Source organism: Corvus moneduloides, chromosome 20 (genome assembly GCF_009650955.1).
Source record: "Corvus moneduloides isolate bCorMon1 chromosome 20, bCorMon1.pri, whole genome shotgun sequence".
Lineage (NCBI taxonomy): Eukaryota > Metazoa > Chordata > Aves > Passeriformes > Corvidae > Corvus > Corvus moneduloides.
The window spans coordinates 3423672-3435911 of record NC_045495.1 but is presented as its reverse complement, the minus strand read 5'-3'; the positions used below and the strand labels follow the sequence as shown (position 1 = coordinate 3435911).

The 12240-nt window shown below is 49.5% G+C and overlaps 3 protein-coding genes across 10 annotated transcripts; 1 reads left to right on the top strand and 2 right to left on the bottom strand.

The window, feature by feature from the left end:
- Nucleotides 1-36: 36 nt before the first annotated feature.
- Nucleotides 37-868, bottom strand: EMC6 (ER membrane protein complex subunit 6). Its single transcript, XM_032129990.1, has 2 exons — nt 691-868; nt 37-585 (listed from the first exon to the last, which is right to left on the bottom strand). The coding sequence occupies exon 2, from the start codon at nt 541-543 to the stop codon at nt 211-213; it is 333 nt and encodes a 110-aa protein (XP_031985881.1). The 5' UTR covers nt 544-585; nt 691-868; the 3' UTR covers nt 37-210.
- An 89-nt stretch (nt 869-957) lies between these two features.
- Nucleotides 958-5035, top strand: TAX1BP3 (Tax1 binding protein 3). Of its 2 annotated transcripts, none has more exons than XM_032129777.1 (4): nt 958-1042; nt 2759-2878; nt 3171-3248; nt 3472-5035. In XM_032129777.1, exons 1-4 carry the CDS (start codon nt 1004-1006, stop codon nt 3607-3609), a joined length of 375 nt encoding a protein of 124 aa, XP_031985668.1. In that variant the 5' UTR covers nt 958-1003; the 3' UTR covers nt 3610-5035. The 2 variants fall into 2 exon arrangements, with proteins under 2 accessions (XP_031985668.1, XP_031985667.1); XM_032129776.1 differs by lacking the exon at nt 958-1042 and adding an exon at nt 1192-1298.
- A 263-nt stretch (nt 5036-5298) lies between these two features.
- On the bottom strand, nt 5299-12216 carry CTNS (cystinosin, lysosomal cystine transporter). Of its 7 annotated transcripts, none has more exons than XM_032129772.1 (11): nt 12065-12150; nt 11571-11644; nt 10708-10786; nt 10055-10139; nt 9861-9964; nt 8862-8993; nt 8084-8183; nt 7870-7989; nt 6681-6851; nt 6358-6475; nt 5299-6007 (listed from the first exon to the last, which is right to left on the bottom strand). In XM_032129772.1, exons 2-11 carry the CDS (start codon nt 11632-11634, stop codon nt 5877-5879), a joined length of 1104 nt encoding a protein of 367 aa, XP_031985663.1. In that variant the 5' UTR covers nt 11635-11644; nt 12065-12150; the 3' UTR covers nt 5299-5876. The 7 variants fall into 7 exon arrangements, with proteins under 7 accessions (XP_031985663.1, XP_031985662.1, XP_031985664.1 ...); XM_032129771.1 differs by lacking the exon at nt 12065-12150 and adding an exon at nt 11835-11923; XM_032129773.1 differs by lacking the exon at nt 12065-12150 and adding an exon at nt 11798-11856.
- Between the last annotated feature and the right edge of the window lie 24 nt (nt 12217-12240).

Here is a 12240-nt window from a genome sequence, read left to right as displayed (position 1 = left end):
TCTGTACCAAGGAAACAAACACAGGAGGCATCCAAGTGGTGCTTCACATTCAGTTTAATTAGAACAGTGCTACTGATTAATTTGTACTTGGACATAATTTACCAACAGCATTAACGACACGCGCCATGGACAACAGTTTGGAAGGTGAGCTGGCCTATTGTGTAGTGACTTTTGGCAAAAGTCCTCCTGCTCCGTTAGCCCCGGGGCTGCTCAGTACACGTGGACCATTCCGTAGAGGAAAGTCCAGAACAGGACGTAGGTGAAGAGCCCTCCCACGAGCCCCCCCGTGAACAGCGGCCTCCGCGACTTAAAGTACTTGTTCCACCGCCGCCCAGCCTTCAGCACCAGCAGCACGGAGAGGAGGACGGAGGCCAGGAAGTAGAAGATGAAGCCGTGGAGGCCGGTGAGGCCGAGGATCCCCGCCGTGGCGCCCGACAGGGCGGACACCGAGGTGCGGCAATAGTCCAGGATGGCCGCGTTGCCCCGCACCGCCGCCTCGCTGATGAACTGCGGCCCCTCGCGCTTGGCCACCACGGCGGCCATGGCTCCGCGCCGGGCTCGGGCACCTCCTCGCTCGCACCGACACTGGGGTGAAGCAAACACACGCTGTACGAGCCCGCCCGCCCTCAGGCCGCCGAGACAGCTGCGAGGCCTCGCGGCCCTCCTGCCCGTCCTCCCTTCCCTCCGTACCTCTCATCCACGGCGGCGCGCAGCCCCGCCGCTCCGTCAGGCTTCGCACCTTGCCAAGGGACCCCGCACACCGCCCGTCACCGCGGGCCGCCCGCCGGGCCCGGCCTGCCCCGATCGCCCCGCCGGCACCGCCCGACCGCCATCTTGGCGCGGGGGCCGACGGGCCGCGGCCGCGTGGGCGGTGCGCCGCGGGCGGGGCGGCTCCGGATTGGCTGGCGGGGGGCGGGGGGCGGGGCCGGATTGGCTGGCGAGGAGTGGGGGGCGGGGCCGGGCGAGGCGCTTTTGTTCGGGTGGCGGCGGCGACGGGGCGGACATGGCGTTCGTACCGGGGCAGCCGGTCACCGCCGTCGTGGTGAGGGGGGACGGGAGGGGCGGACATGGCGTTCGTACCGGGGCAGTCGGTCACCGCCGTCGTGGTGAGGGGGGACGGGAGGGGCGGACATGGCGTTCGTACCGGGGCAGTCGGTCACCGCCGTCGTGGTGAGGGGGGACGGGAGGGGCGGACATGGCGTTCGTACCGGGGCAGCCGGTCACCGCCGTCGTGGTGAGGGGGGACGGGAGGGGCGGACATGGCGTTCGTACCGGGGCAGCCGGTCACCGCCGTCGTGGTGAGGGGGGACGGGAGGGCTGGGCATGGCGTTCGTACCGGGGCAGCCGGTCACGGCTGTTCGGGGGATACCGTGCTGGGGGCTGCTGGCGGGGATGGAGAGGGGGATGCCGGTGTTGCCCGGGAGCGCCCTGCGCGCTGGCAGCGGGCGGAGTTGTCGTCCCAGGGCAGCTCCGGTCCGCGGGTGCGTGGAAGGAGCGGGCGAAGGGTGCAGGACTGGGACGGGGGCAGCGGTGCCGGTGCCGGTGCCGCCCGGCAGCGCCCTGCGGGCTGTCAGGGGACGGAAGTCCCCGGGCAGCCCCGGTCCGCGGGCGAAGGGCGCGGCCGCTCGTTCCGCAGCGCCGCCGGCCCCGGTTGCCGCCCCGGCGGCCGCTCCCCGCCGCGGGGGCTGTCAGATTCTCCGTCCGCAATACGGGGTGGGAGAACCGAGGGGAAGCTCCTCCGGGCGGAGGGACCGAGCTCTGGCCAGGCCTGCCTGGCGTTGCTTGAGGGAAGAGGGAGCGAGCCCCGCCGAGAAGCGCGTTCTGCCGGTACCGGGACCTTGCGGCAGCCCAGCCCAGCGCTCGGTGCGGTGCCCTCTTTGCGAGGGCAGGGGCAGGATAAGCACCTGCTTGTCTGGGTGGGGTTTAGGAAGCAGAGCTTATAATAAGTGAGATAATGACTTTAATCAACACGCAGTGCAAGTGAGAGAGCCAGTGCTTTCCCGTGGTTGGAATGGTAAATGGGGTTGTGCTTGGGTGTGCGGCCCCAGCTGACAACCCTGAGGACATGGATGCTGTGCTGCTGTGCCCAGCGAGTTTGGAATTTAGTGGGGAAGTTCAGGGTCTGTGTGATAGGGCTGTGAGAGGAGAATCACAGAATGGTTTGGGTTGGAAGGGACCTGTGAAGGTCATCTCATCCAACCCCCTGCAATGAACAGGAACATCTTCCATTAGATGGGGTTGAAGCACTTTTTGAGAGGTTATTGTGTCAGTTAAGACTGTGGCTTTTCACCCTGGCTCAGGAATTGCACCAGCTGGCATTTCTACAATGCTGACATAATGCACAAAGCTTGTCAGATGCCTCTGTGCATCGGGCAGTGAGGAACCTGCCCCGGGTTACAAAAGTGTGTGGATAAGTTATCCTGAAAAAGAACCATCCTAATAATAGGTTGTTATTTCTGCTGATAGGACTAGCAGGAACATAAGGCATGTGGATAATGAGCAAGATGAGGCTGGTCATGAGTTACTGCTGGTTATCAAGGCATGAGTCATGTTTAAAGAGACCTGCTCTGGTTTTAGTGTTGTTCCCTTCTATTCCCGGGCAGGCAGGAAAGCTCTGAGTAATTGAGGTGCTGGGCTGTGGCAGGGGATCTCTGTGAAAGACAATCTAACTGGATCTGAAGTATCTGTGTCTGAAATGCACTTGAAATTTCCTCCAGTTGTCAGAATACTCAGCTATTTGATCTCTTTCTCTTTTCAGCAAAGAATTGAAATACATAAGCTTCGGCAAGGTGACAATTTGATTCTGGGATTCAGCATTGGGGGTGGCATTGATCAGGACCCTACTCAGAATCCTTTCTCTGAAGACAAGACTGACAAGGTCAGATACTCTTTTTTTCTGTAGCAACTCCCTCCCTCTCCTAAAGGCTGAGATACCCAAATCATCATCTGCCCTCTGCACTCTACCACAGCTACTCTGTTGCCCGATTATCACTTGCAGGCTGAGGTTATTCAAGTGACTTCTCCACCTTTTCTGTTTTCCAAAATTGCACCAGCCTGTTTTTAACTAAAATCTCATAATACACTACAAGGTTTTATTGTACTGTCAGACAAATGGCCCTTGAGTACTGAATCGTCTCATATTTAGTAAATGAACAGTTAATTTTTTCCAGGGCATCTATGTAACAAGGGTGACAGAGGGAGGCCCAGCAGAAGTTGCAGGACTCCAGATTGGAGATAAGATCATGCAGGTAAGCACCAAGATAAGACAGTACTGATGTAGTACCAGCTGCACACTGCAGAGAAGCATCTGCTGGGGAAAATAATCTTCTGGGAACTTCCCAGGACACTTTGTGGAGTTTATAAATAAACTGAGCTGTAGCATAAGCATATCCACTACGTGGTTCTGATAGAACAGTTACAGGACACCTCTGAGTCCCTGCACCTGCCTCATTTTGTGGGTTTTTTCCCCAGGTGAATGGTTGGGATATGACAATGGTAACCCATGACCAGGCCAGGAAGAGGCTGACCAAAAGGAATGAGGAGGTGGTACGGCTGCTGGTGACCAGGCAGTCCCTGCAGAAGGCTGTGCAGCAATCCATGATGTCCTAATCCATCATCCAGCTGGGGAAGGGGTGGGGAGGGAGATGTATAGACTGGTCTCAAAGAAAGAAGCAAATACTAGACTGGAACAGGTTTTCTGGAAGGAGTGCATGTTCCTACCTGTGGTAAACACTACTTTTTTTTGTTTTAACTTCTTCTGGTGTAACTGGCAGTAGTAAAACAATACTCCCCTCAGCAGAGTGCTTCTCTGAAGGCTGCCCTGCAGGTACATGGCAAGACTTCTGTAGTTATGGCTTTCAGGACAGGACAGACTCAAGTTATCTAAGAGCAACTGGAAAAGCCTTAACTTGGACAGGATTCTTCTGTAGTATAAAGGCCTCCTATTTTAGGGGGAAATGTGGGTTCTGCTATGGGAGATCAGAGGGTTTGCTGTGCCTAAGCTTTTAGAAGTGAGCTGTCCTGTTCACCTCCGCTATCAAATTCAAATGCCAGAGTTCAGAGTTGCACAGTGCTGTGGGGAGGAGCACTGTACTAATCCCACACTGTGTGCAAGATAGAGTGGCTGAAGGGTTTGGGGCATTACAGTTTCCTGCAAAGGCTCCCTGGACAAAGCAGCCTCTTCAGGCAAGAAACAACTGAGTCACACAAGTGTTATATGAAAGCCTTCATGGTCACTACAGTTCAACCTCACTGGCAGAGTAAAACCTGAATTCTCCTTGTTCCCATTTGTACCATCAGTTGAATTGAGTTTAATTTAAAGGAATATGGAGCAGGAAACAAAACAATATTCCTGAACTTACAGCAATGCTGCTCATAGCTCTAGAATTTTCAGTTCTTCATTCCACTTCTATCAGACGTGAAATGGGAGGAATTTTAGTTTGTCTTTTAGAAGACTTTGTTTAAATCAGTGATTTATTGGATGGAAGAGATGAATATGCCAGTAACTTGCAGAAGTGCCTCTTGACCAAATTTAAACTTCTAGTAGGATACTAAGTGGTTTAAATAAACATGCCACAGGAGTGAAGATTCTTGCTGCAACACTAAGTCCATGATCTAGCATCCTGTGGTTTGTTAGCCTGTTAGCTTTACAGTTATCCAAAAACTGGAGTTTTTAATCCTCTTCAGTTGATCTATACATATCTATACTTTCCTTAAGCAGCCTTGAGGTAAGCTGTTGTAAATAGAGCACGAGGAGGTGGCAGACTAACTTATTCAGTACATTTACTGCTGTGCCATGTACGTTGTGATTGATGCATCTCAGACTGTTCTGTGCACACCAGCAGATGCCTACTTACCGATTTTATATCTCTAGAATTACTACAGTCCTGCTTTGGAATTTTGTAACTTAAGGAATCAGTGGTAAATTTTAAGTCTTTCATGTTGAAGTTATTTTTGTTATTATAAAGATACACTGCTATTTGTACTGCTTTTTCACTTGATTTTACACACAATAAAAGAAAGTTGGTTTTCCTGAGCTGTTTCTTCTTACATTTAAGAGTGCCATATCACTTGGGTGCTGAGACTTTTTTTTGGCTCAGAGTAGATTGTGGAATTACTGAGGTCAGTAAGATCTGGTTTCACTGGTGGGGAACTGTCAAACCTCACCTGGGCTCTAGTTTTCCTTAGGATTACACCTAGAAAGACACATTAGGTTTTAAGCATTCAAGTATTTGTGCATAGATTCCCTTCTAATTACCTGTCTTAGCACCTTTGAAAGAGCTTTCAGTGAATCAAGAATACAGTTTGTTAGGATTTTTTTTAATAAAAAGTTCAAATTGTAATATTTGTGCATTTGTTACCAACTTCATTATTGTGGTGCACCACTGTGGCCAGCCTGAGTGGTGGTGTACTGTGAGCTGTCTGGGAAAGGTCAGCAGCAGCACTCGGATCCACAGACAGTCTTCAGTCATTACTTAAAGATATTAAGTGGTTGCTTAAACATGACCTTAGATTTTTGGAAGACAGAACTCTGCTCTTTGTGCATCACCTCCAATCAGAAAGACATCACTCTGGTCTTTCTCTTCCCTGTGGTTGATGAAAAAAAGAGCCACGTGTTGCTTGGACAGCTCCCACTGAGCTGTGTGTGCAGCTTCAACAGGCACGAGTTTCCCATGTGCAGCTGAGAGCTTGCTGTCCTTAAGGCATCTGGCAGTCAGTGCATGGCAAGGCAACAGTTTGTGTTCCATCCCAGAGAGGATCAAGTCATAGACAGAGATCAGAATCAGTATTTCAACTGGCAGCAAGAATCTTGAAAGCCCTCAGACAGGGTAGGGACAAGTTCAGTTTATAGTTTTAGTCTCCACGAGTGCTGTTTGTTATTCACAAGGTTCATACCCTCGTCTCCTGTACAGGCAGTAGTGCTGCACCATGAAAACAATATCAAACACGATGGAGAAGACACCCAGGCCAAACTTGGTTGGATCTCCAAAGATTAACTTCCACTCATCTGTCAAACACAAAATTAGAGTTGACTCCTCAAGTGTAGTCTTGTCTCAAGACACTTTAGAGAAGTTCATGTCTATTACCTGGACTGCTCAGACACACCTAAGACTGACTGCAGTGCACACCTTATGCAAAGCTAATTAATAACTGTTCCTGTGGTTTCTTCAGGATAGCTACTTCATTTTATACCTTGAGGGAATATGAACTGATTCTTTGTCCTTTCTGTAAGAACAGCTCCCCACAACACAGCACAAACATCATTTTTCCAAGATAACTTACTGGGTTTATATCTGCTTTCTAGTGGGACCTCCCACCCCATTAAGAAAGGCTCCAGCACCTCAGTTCCAGGCTTACCGTTGTTGTATGACTGCAAAAACATCTGGAGAAGGCTGAAACTTCCACCAGCGAAGTCCAGTAATACATTTCCAATACTCCATCCCTCAGTACTCTTCCGACGGAAATTCATGTAGGCCTGGGAGTGTGACAAGAAGTCAGTCAGAGTGTCATGCACAGGCATTTGGGATTAACTTGTAAGCAGCTTTCAGTATAATTCTATTGGTTTCACCACTATTAATAAATAATCATTGGTGGTTTAGTCTTTTCAGACTTTCAAGAGCACACACTGCAGGCTTAGGGTGGCAGGGATATGGAATCCAAGCAGAATAGTTCAGATTTACCTGTGGGAAGTATTTTATCAGTGTGACTGCTAACTTAATGTAGGAGAAGCAGAACAAGAACTGCAACCATGTCATCTCCTCAGCTGCAGCCAGGAACAGCGTTGTGAAGGTGAAGATCCATGCAAGTGCCAGGAGTCCAACAACAACTTTGGATACTTTCTGATCTGCTCTCTAGAACAGAAACACAGATATGTTTTTGGCCTGGTCATACATCCCCAGACACAAAGATACAGTTTGCTCAGGACTCTGCAACATTACAGTCCAAACCTGTTTTACCAGTCAGGCTGGTACCACAGGAGAACTTTAAGTGCTACAGCAATCACCTGGAGGTTTGCAAGAGCTGATGAGCAATATTCATATCAATCATTTAGAACACTGCTGTCCCTGAACAAGGGGGAACAGTATTCTTGAGTATTTATGATACATCATCTGTAACAAATCTCCAAAATTCAATCTGATGAGATCAAGAGTTCCTGCAAAAGGCTTATAATGCCATTATGATAAAAGATTTATGGTTGCTTTCTAATTCTTCACTAGAAAAGTCTGTGGTACCTGGCAATTACGACAGATGGGCTGTTACAGTTTTGGGTTTAGCATGACCAAAGGAAGAAGCCCAAGAGAGAAACAGTTACCATCTAGATAAAATTGGCCTGTTCAGATAAGAGGCTTTTGCAATGAAAATTAAATAAGAACCACTTGACTGTAACAATCAATCTCACTTGAAAAGGTGTGAATTATGAAAGGGCATTTACAGCTGTTTTAGGAGAGAAGTTGAAAAATAAACCTGTGTTTGAATTGCAGGGAGTATCTAAAGTCCTATCCTAGCTTGAAGAATGCTCCAAGTAGCAAGGAAACAGCAAAGCATTTGTGCTGTGAAGAGCTGTAATCTATGTGCTGGCTAGAGATCTGTTTGGGAATTTTATGAACTTGGCTGTTTGCCTCAGTTATTTTGAGTCCCTAAGGAGTTTACTTATAAGCTCAGAACATCCATGAGGGTGAAGTAGGTAAGGTTAGAGGAGGTGCTACTAGCTCAGGAAAGATGAAGGCAGCTGGGCTATGAAGCCTGGCTCCTGGAAAGGCCGGTGGAAGTGCAGGGAATTTGGGATTTTGGAGCCTAAAAGGAGCGGAGAGGTGCCCAGCAGAGGGAGCTCTGGCAGAGCCCACAGGTGAGCCCAGCACCCAGACCCACCTCGTAGATGCAGCACTGAATGATGATGAGGAGAGTCAGGGCTACTGCGTGGAGACTGAAGAAAACATCATTGATGGCCACAGGGTTCACCCCGCTGGGATAACTGACCAGGAATTCCTCCTAAAGGTAAGAGAAAGCAAAACCAGCCACGTGTCTTAACTCCCTTCTGCACATACCCACCCTCCAGCACGTGTTCAGAGAGAATCATGCTCACCTTAATCAAGGGAATCCAGAAGAGCCCAACATTAAATACACTGTATGCTATAAAGCCAGTAAGGTTTAATGCTATAAAGTCAAAGCTTAGCCCAACCACACTAGAGAAGGGAAACAAAAAAGAGAACCATGCATTAGAGAGTTACAGGCAGTTCCAGGGACAAATTGACCCTGGAAAGTGCTGATTTATAGGCAAAGCTTCAGGCATTATGACAACACAATGCTGTGAGTTCATCAGGAAGCTGGGTGAAATAACAGAGCTCTCATGGAGCAGTTTGTGTCTCTGCTGTTTAACTGCACCCCTCCATGAGCTCAGCCTGTCTGCTGAAGCCCTTCCAGCCTGAATCCCTAAAGCATGAGTGCATCATTGCCAGATCAAATGATTTCATTTTCATATATGATAATGTTCCTACTTCGAGTCACTTAGTTCAAGGGGAGCTGGCCTAAGGATGACACTACAAGGAGGTGTCTGAGAAACAGCTCTCAAGGCTGATAATCTTTGAAAGTGATCATCACAGCTGGCTCAGCCAGATGATTTACAACACGACACCAAAGGGAATGGGGAAGTCTCTTCTATCACAAATTCATATTGGATGCCAAATCTTAGGATCAAGTTCCCTCTAACCTGCATGTATAAAAGCCCACTGGGGCTGCAACTACTCAGACCCTACGTCGCCTTTTTCACCATCTTTCCATGGATAATTCCCAATAACCAAGATGGATGTAACTGAACATGACTTGCAGAAGTGCTTTAGTGACTTGCAAACACATCTCTTTACCTTTTCCGTCGCCAGTTCTCAAAGAGTTGAGGATAGAAGGAGATGGACCAAGCAAGGAAATAGATCCAGCCAATCACCTCATCAGCATATCTCACTATGATGCTGTGAATCACTTGAAATTGAATCCTAGGCCTGATGGTTAATACAAAAAGAATCAGTTAATTCAAGCTTTCTTCAGGAGATTTTATCTTGTTCTGCTGAGAGAGGAAATAGAACCCAGGTGTTGAGACAAGACAATAGAGATTTGGTTGGTCAGCTGAGTTGCTCCCCTTTTCATTTGTGACCTTGTTATGTTTGGGACACCTCCCACACCTGAGTCTTTCCTTTCCATCCTTTTACCATGGGAATGTTCCCAAAGATCATCTTGTGCCTATGGCTTCCACTCAGCACAGTCTCTGTTAGGTAAGAGCATAGCTGCACTTCTCACGCCTCATGATTGTGCTGCCCTGTGAGCGTTCCACGTGCTCACCTCTGCCTTTGCCTCCAGTCTCAAAAGGAGAAGCAAAACGAGGAAGTGAAACAGGAGTATCCTGTTGCTCAGTAACATCTGGGCCACCAGCAAACACAATCCAGCTTTCTCCATCTTGCTAGGCTTTTCCTAGGAGGGACAACTGGCATCTGTGAGAAGAGGGCTCCCCTAACTGATGCACCCCAGGAACTCCAGAACAAATCCTGCACACTAAGAACAGTATCCCACTAGACACTGACAGCCAAATGCTTCCCAGACCAGAAAAGCTGACATGCAGTTTTCATACTTTTGGGAGGCACTATTAAAACCAGACTAAGGAGCCATGAGAACTCAGTCATCTTGTAATTAAATCTAAGATACCATTCTGTTTCTGTGCCCTCTATTTACCTCAATACCTGGGGATTTGCTGCAGGGTTAGCACATCTTAACTGCATCTTACCCATGTCTCATTTAACTCTGAGGAGGGAATAGTTATTCCGAAGTTTAGGAAGCTACAGGGTAGTAAGTGGAACTAAAAATCAGTTTCTCACCCAGTTGAGTTGGAATTATTGGCATAAAGGTAAACTGTTACTTGTCCCACATCATCTGCTTTCACTTGGAAGTCTGCTTTAGTGTGACCTGCAGGGAACTGTACCTGCAAGGCAGAGCACATGGAAGAAAGAGGAGCTGCACCATAATAGCAGGAGCTCTTTGCATAAGGTCACAAGTCTGTTCTGTCACTTACCTCATCAGGCAGTTCAACAATGGTGCTGTGCTTTGAGGAGTATGTAATATTAAGAGTTATCATCAGTGTCTCGTTCAGTGGAGCCCTGAGAAGGGAGAAAAAACAAGTGAGGCTGGGGCCTGAGTTCAGAGGTTGCTTCAGGGCTGCAGGAGAGCATCTGCTCAATCCTCTCAGCAATGAGTAGCCCACACACAACAGAAGCTGCCTCATACTCAGAGGAACCAGCACCAAAGGGTGTGAGCATTGCACTGGTTCTTTTGTCTGATGCAGTGATGGCACTGGATGGTTGTATGGCCACATTGTACCTCCCTCTTCTCCACAAAAGTGGCAAAGTCACCAAAGGATCCTATCCTATCCTTGTGCTCACTACCCTTTGCTGAAACAGGGCAGAAACAAGGCACATGTACTTGGGGTGATGAAGGACAGAAATTACAGCAGAAAGACAAAACAAAACAAATAAAATCTTTCCAAGTGACACAGTCCTGCACAGCTTTCCTAAAGAACTGCACTGAGCATTTGTCGAGGACATGGTCCTTCTAGGAAATGCAAGTTTCTCTTAAGCATCAATTTTCAGAAAGGGAGGAACTGTAAATTCCCTTATGGAGCGTAGCCCATGTTCCAAAGGGAAAGTAAAGTTGTAATCATGATTTTACCTCAGAGAGACAGTGACGTTTGTTGAACTTCCACTTTCTAAAGAAACCACTTCAGGGACAGACAACACAGTGACTCCATCTGGGGGGAAAAAATCCACCCACACAAATCTCAATTACTATGAACAGCTCCTTCAGAAGAACAACCTACTTTTTTTTTGTGCCATAGACATTTTACTCACTGGTCCCCGCAGCATCAGATCAATCAGAAAAGTACACGTGATAAAAAGCAAAGGAGGATTACAGCTTATTTCAGGGCATTCAAACAACTTAAAAGGAGAAGTAAATAACTGTCACTTGAACATGTTGCAAGGAAGTAATTTAAATGCTTGAAGTGCAACAAAAGTTCATGCCAAGGGAAGGTTATAGGGTACTGCAAACCCACCCTGTTTCTTGATGTGATCCTAATGATTTAAGAGTCATAAATGCCCAAAATGTAATACAAAATTTTTTCTTGGGCCACAAATGCAAACCTGGTACCCAGATGTCCAAGAGAATGTACATTTACAGAAATTGAGAGATAAACAGGTTGCACAGGTTGGCCTGGACACTTTTTTTTCTGTTGCCACATATTACACAGTGTTCTTAAGAAGTTAAGTGCAGAGGAGCTCCCCAGTTTATCACCTACTGCACCGCAGGCAGTACTTAATCTGCAGAAGTGATTTTGGAGCGTGAGGTGCACAATCAGTGCCTCAGTACAGCGTAGGAGCTCAAGAAGCCAAGGTAACGTGTGAGAGAAGAGCTGATGGGAAGCGTGGCACAGGTATCCCCGGAGAGATGTAGTGGGATAACAGGAGAGCTGCTCTTCTCCATCCCTTACTGGTCTGGAGCCCTATGGGCCCAAGCTGGGCTGACCAAAAACTCACCGCCAGGCCGCATCAGCGCCAGCGAGAGGCTCAGCAGGGCGGGGAGCAGGTATCGCGTCCTCATGGTGGAAAAGCTGCAGAAAAAGCGGGGAGAAGCTTTGCTCAGCACCCACACGGCTAACAGCCCATCCCCTCCACTGGCAGCCGCGGCAAACAGCTCCCTCCGCAGCACCCCCAGCCCGGTCGAGGGACCCTCAGCACCCCTCGGAGGGCACCGATCTCCTCGCCCCTGTGCCTGCCCGGTCTCCCCGGGCACAGCTTTACCTCCGCGCTGCTCCCGTGACGGACCCGCCCCACCCCAACGGGCGGGACTACAAATCTCGGCAGCCCCCGCGCCCCCGTCAGGCCCCCGCCACTGGCGGCGCGCCGCGATGCATGCAGGGACTTGTAGTCCTGCCGCCCTCCCCTCAGGAGCCCCGGCGGAGCGCGGCACCCGGTGCTTTGGGATGCGCCGCTGCCGAGGCGGCGGTACCGGGGAGCGGGCGGGAACCCACCTTCTTCAATGCCCGGCGCCTTCCCGGTTCTTCCCTTTTTAGCTCTCACGTGAGGCGATGGCCCGTAGACTCCCCGCCCAGCGCCCACCGCGCCGCTGCGGCCGCCCCCGGGGGCCATCTTGGGTGTGGCGGAGCGGGTTTATGAGGGGGGCAGAGCTGTGAGCGGGGGCACGGGG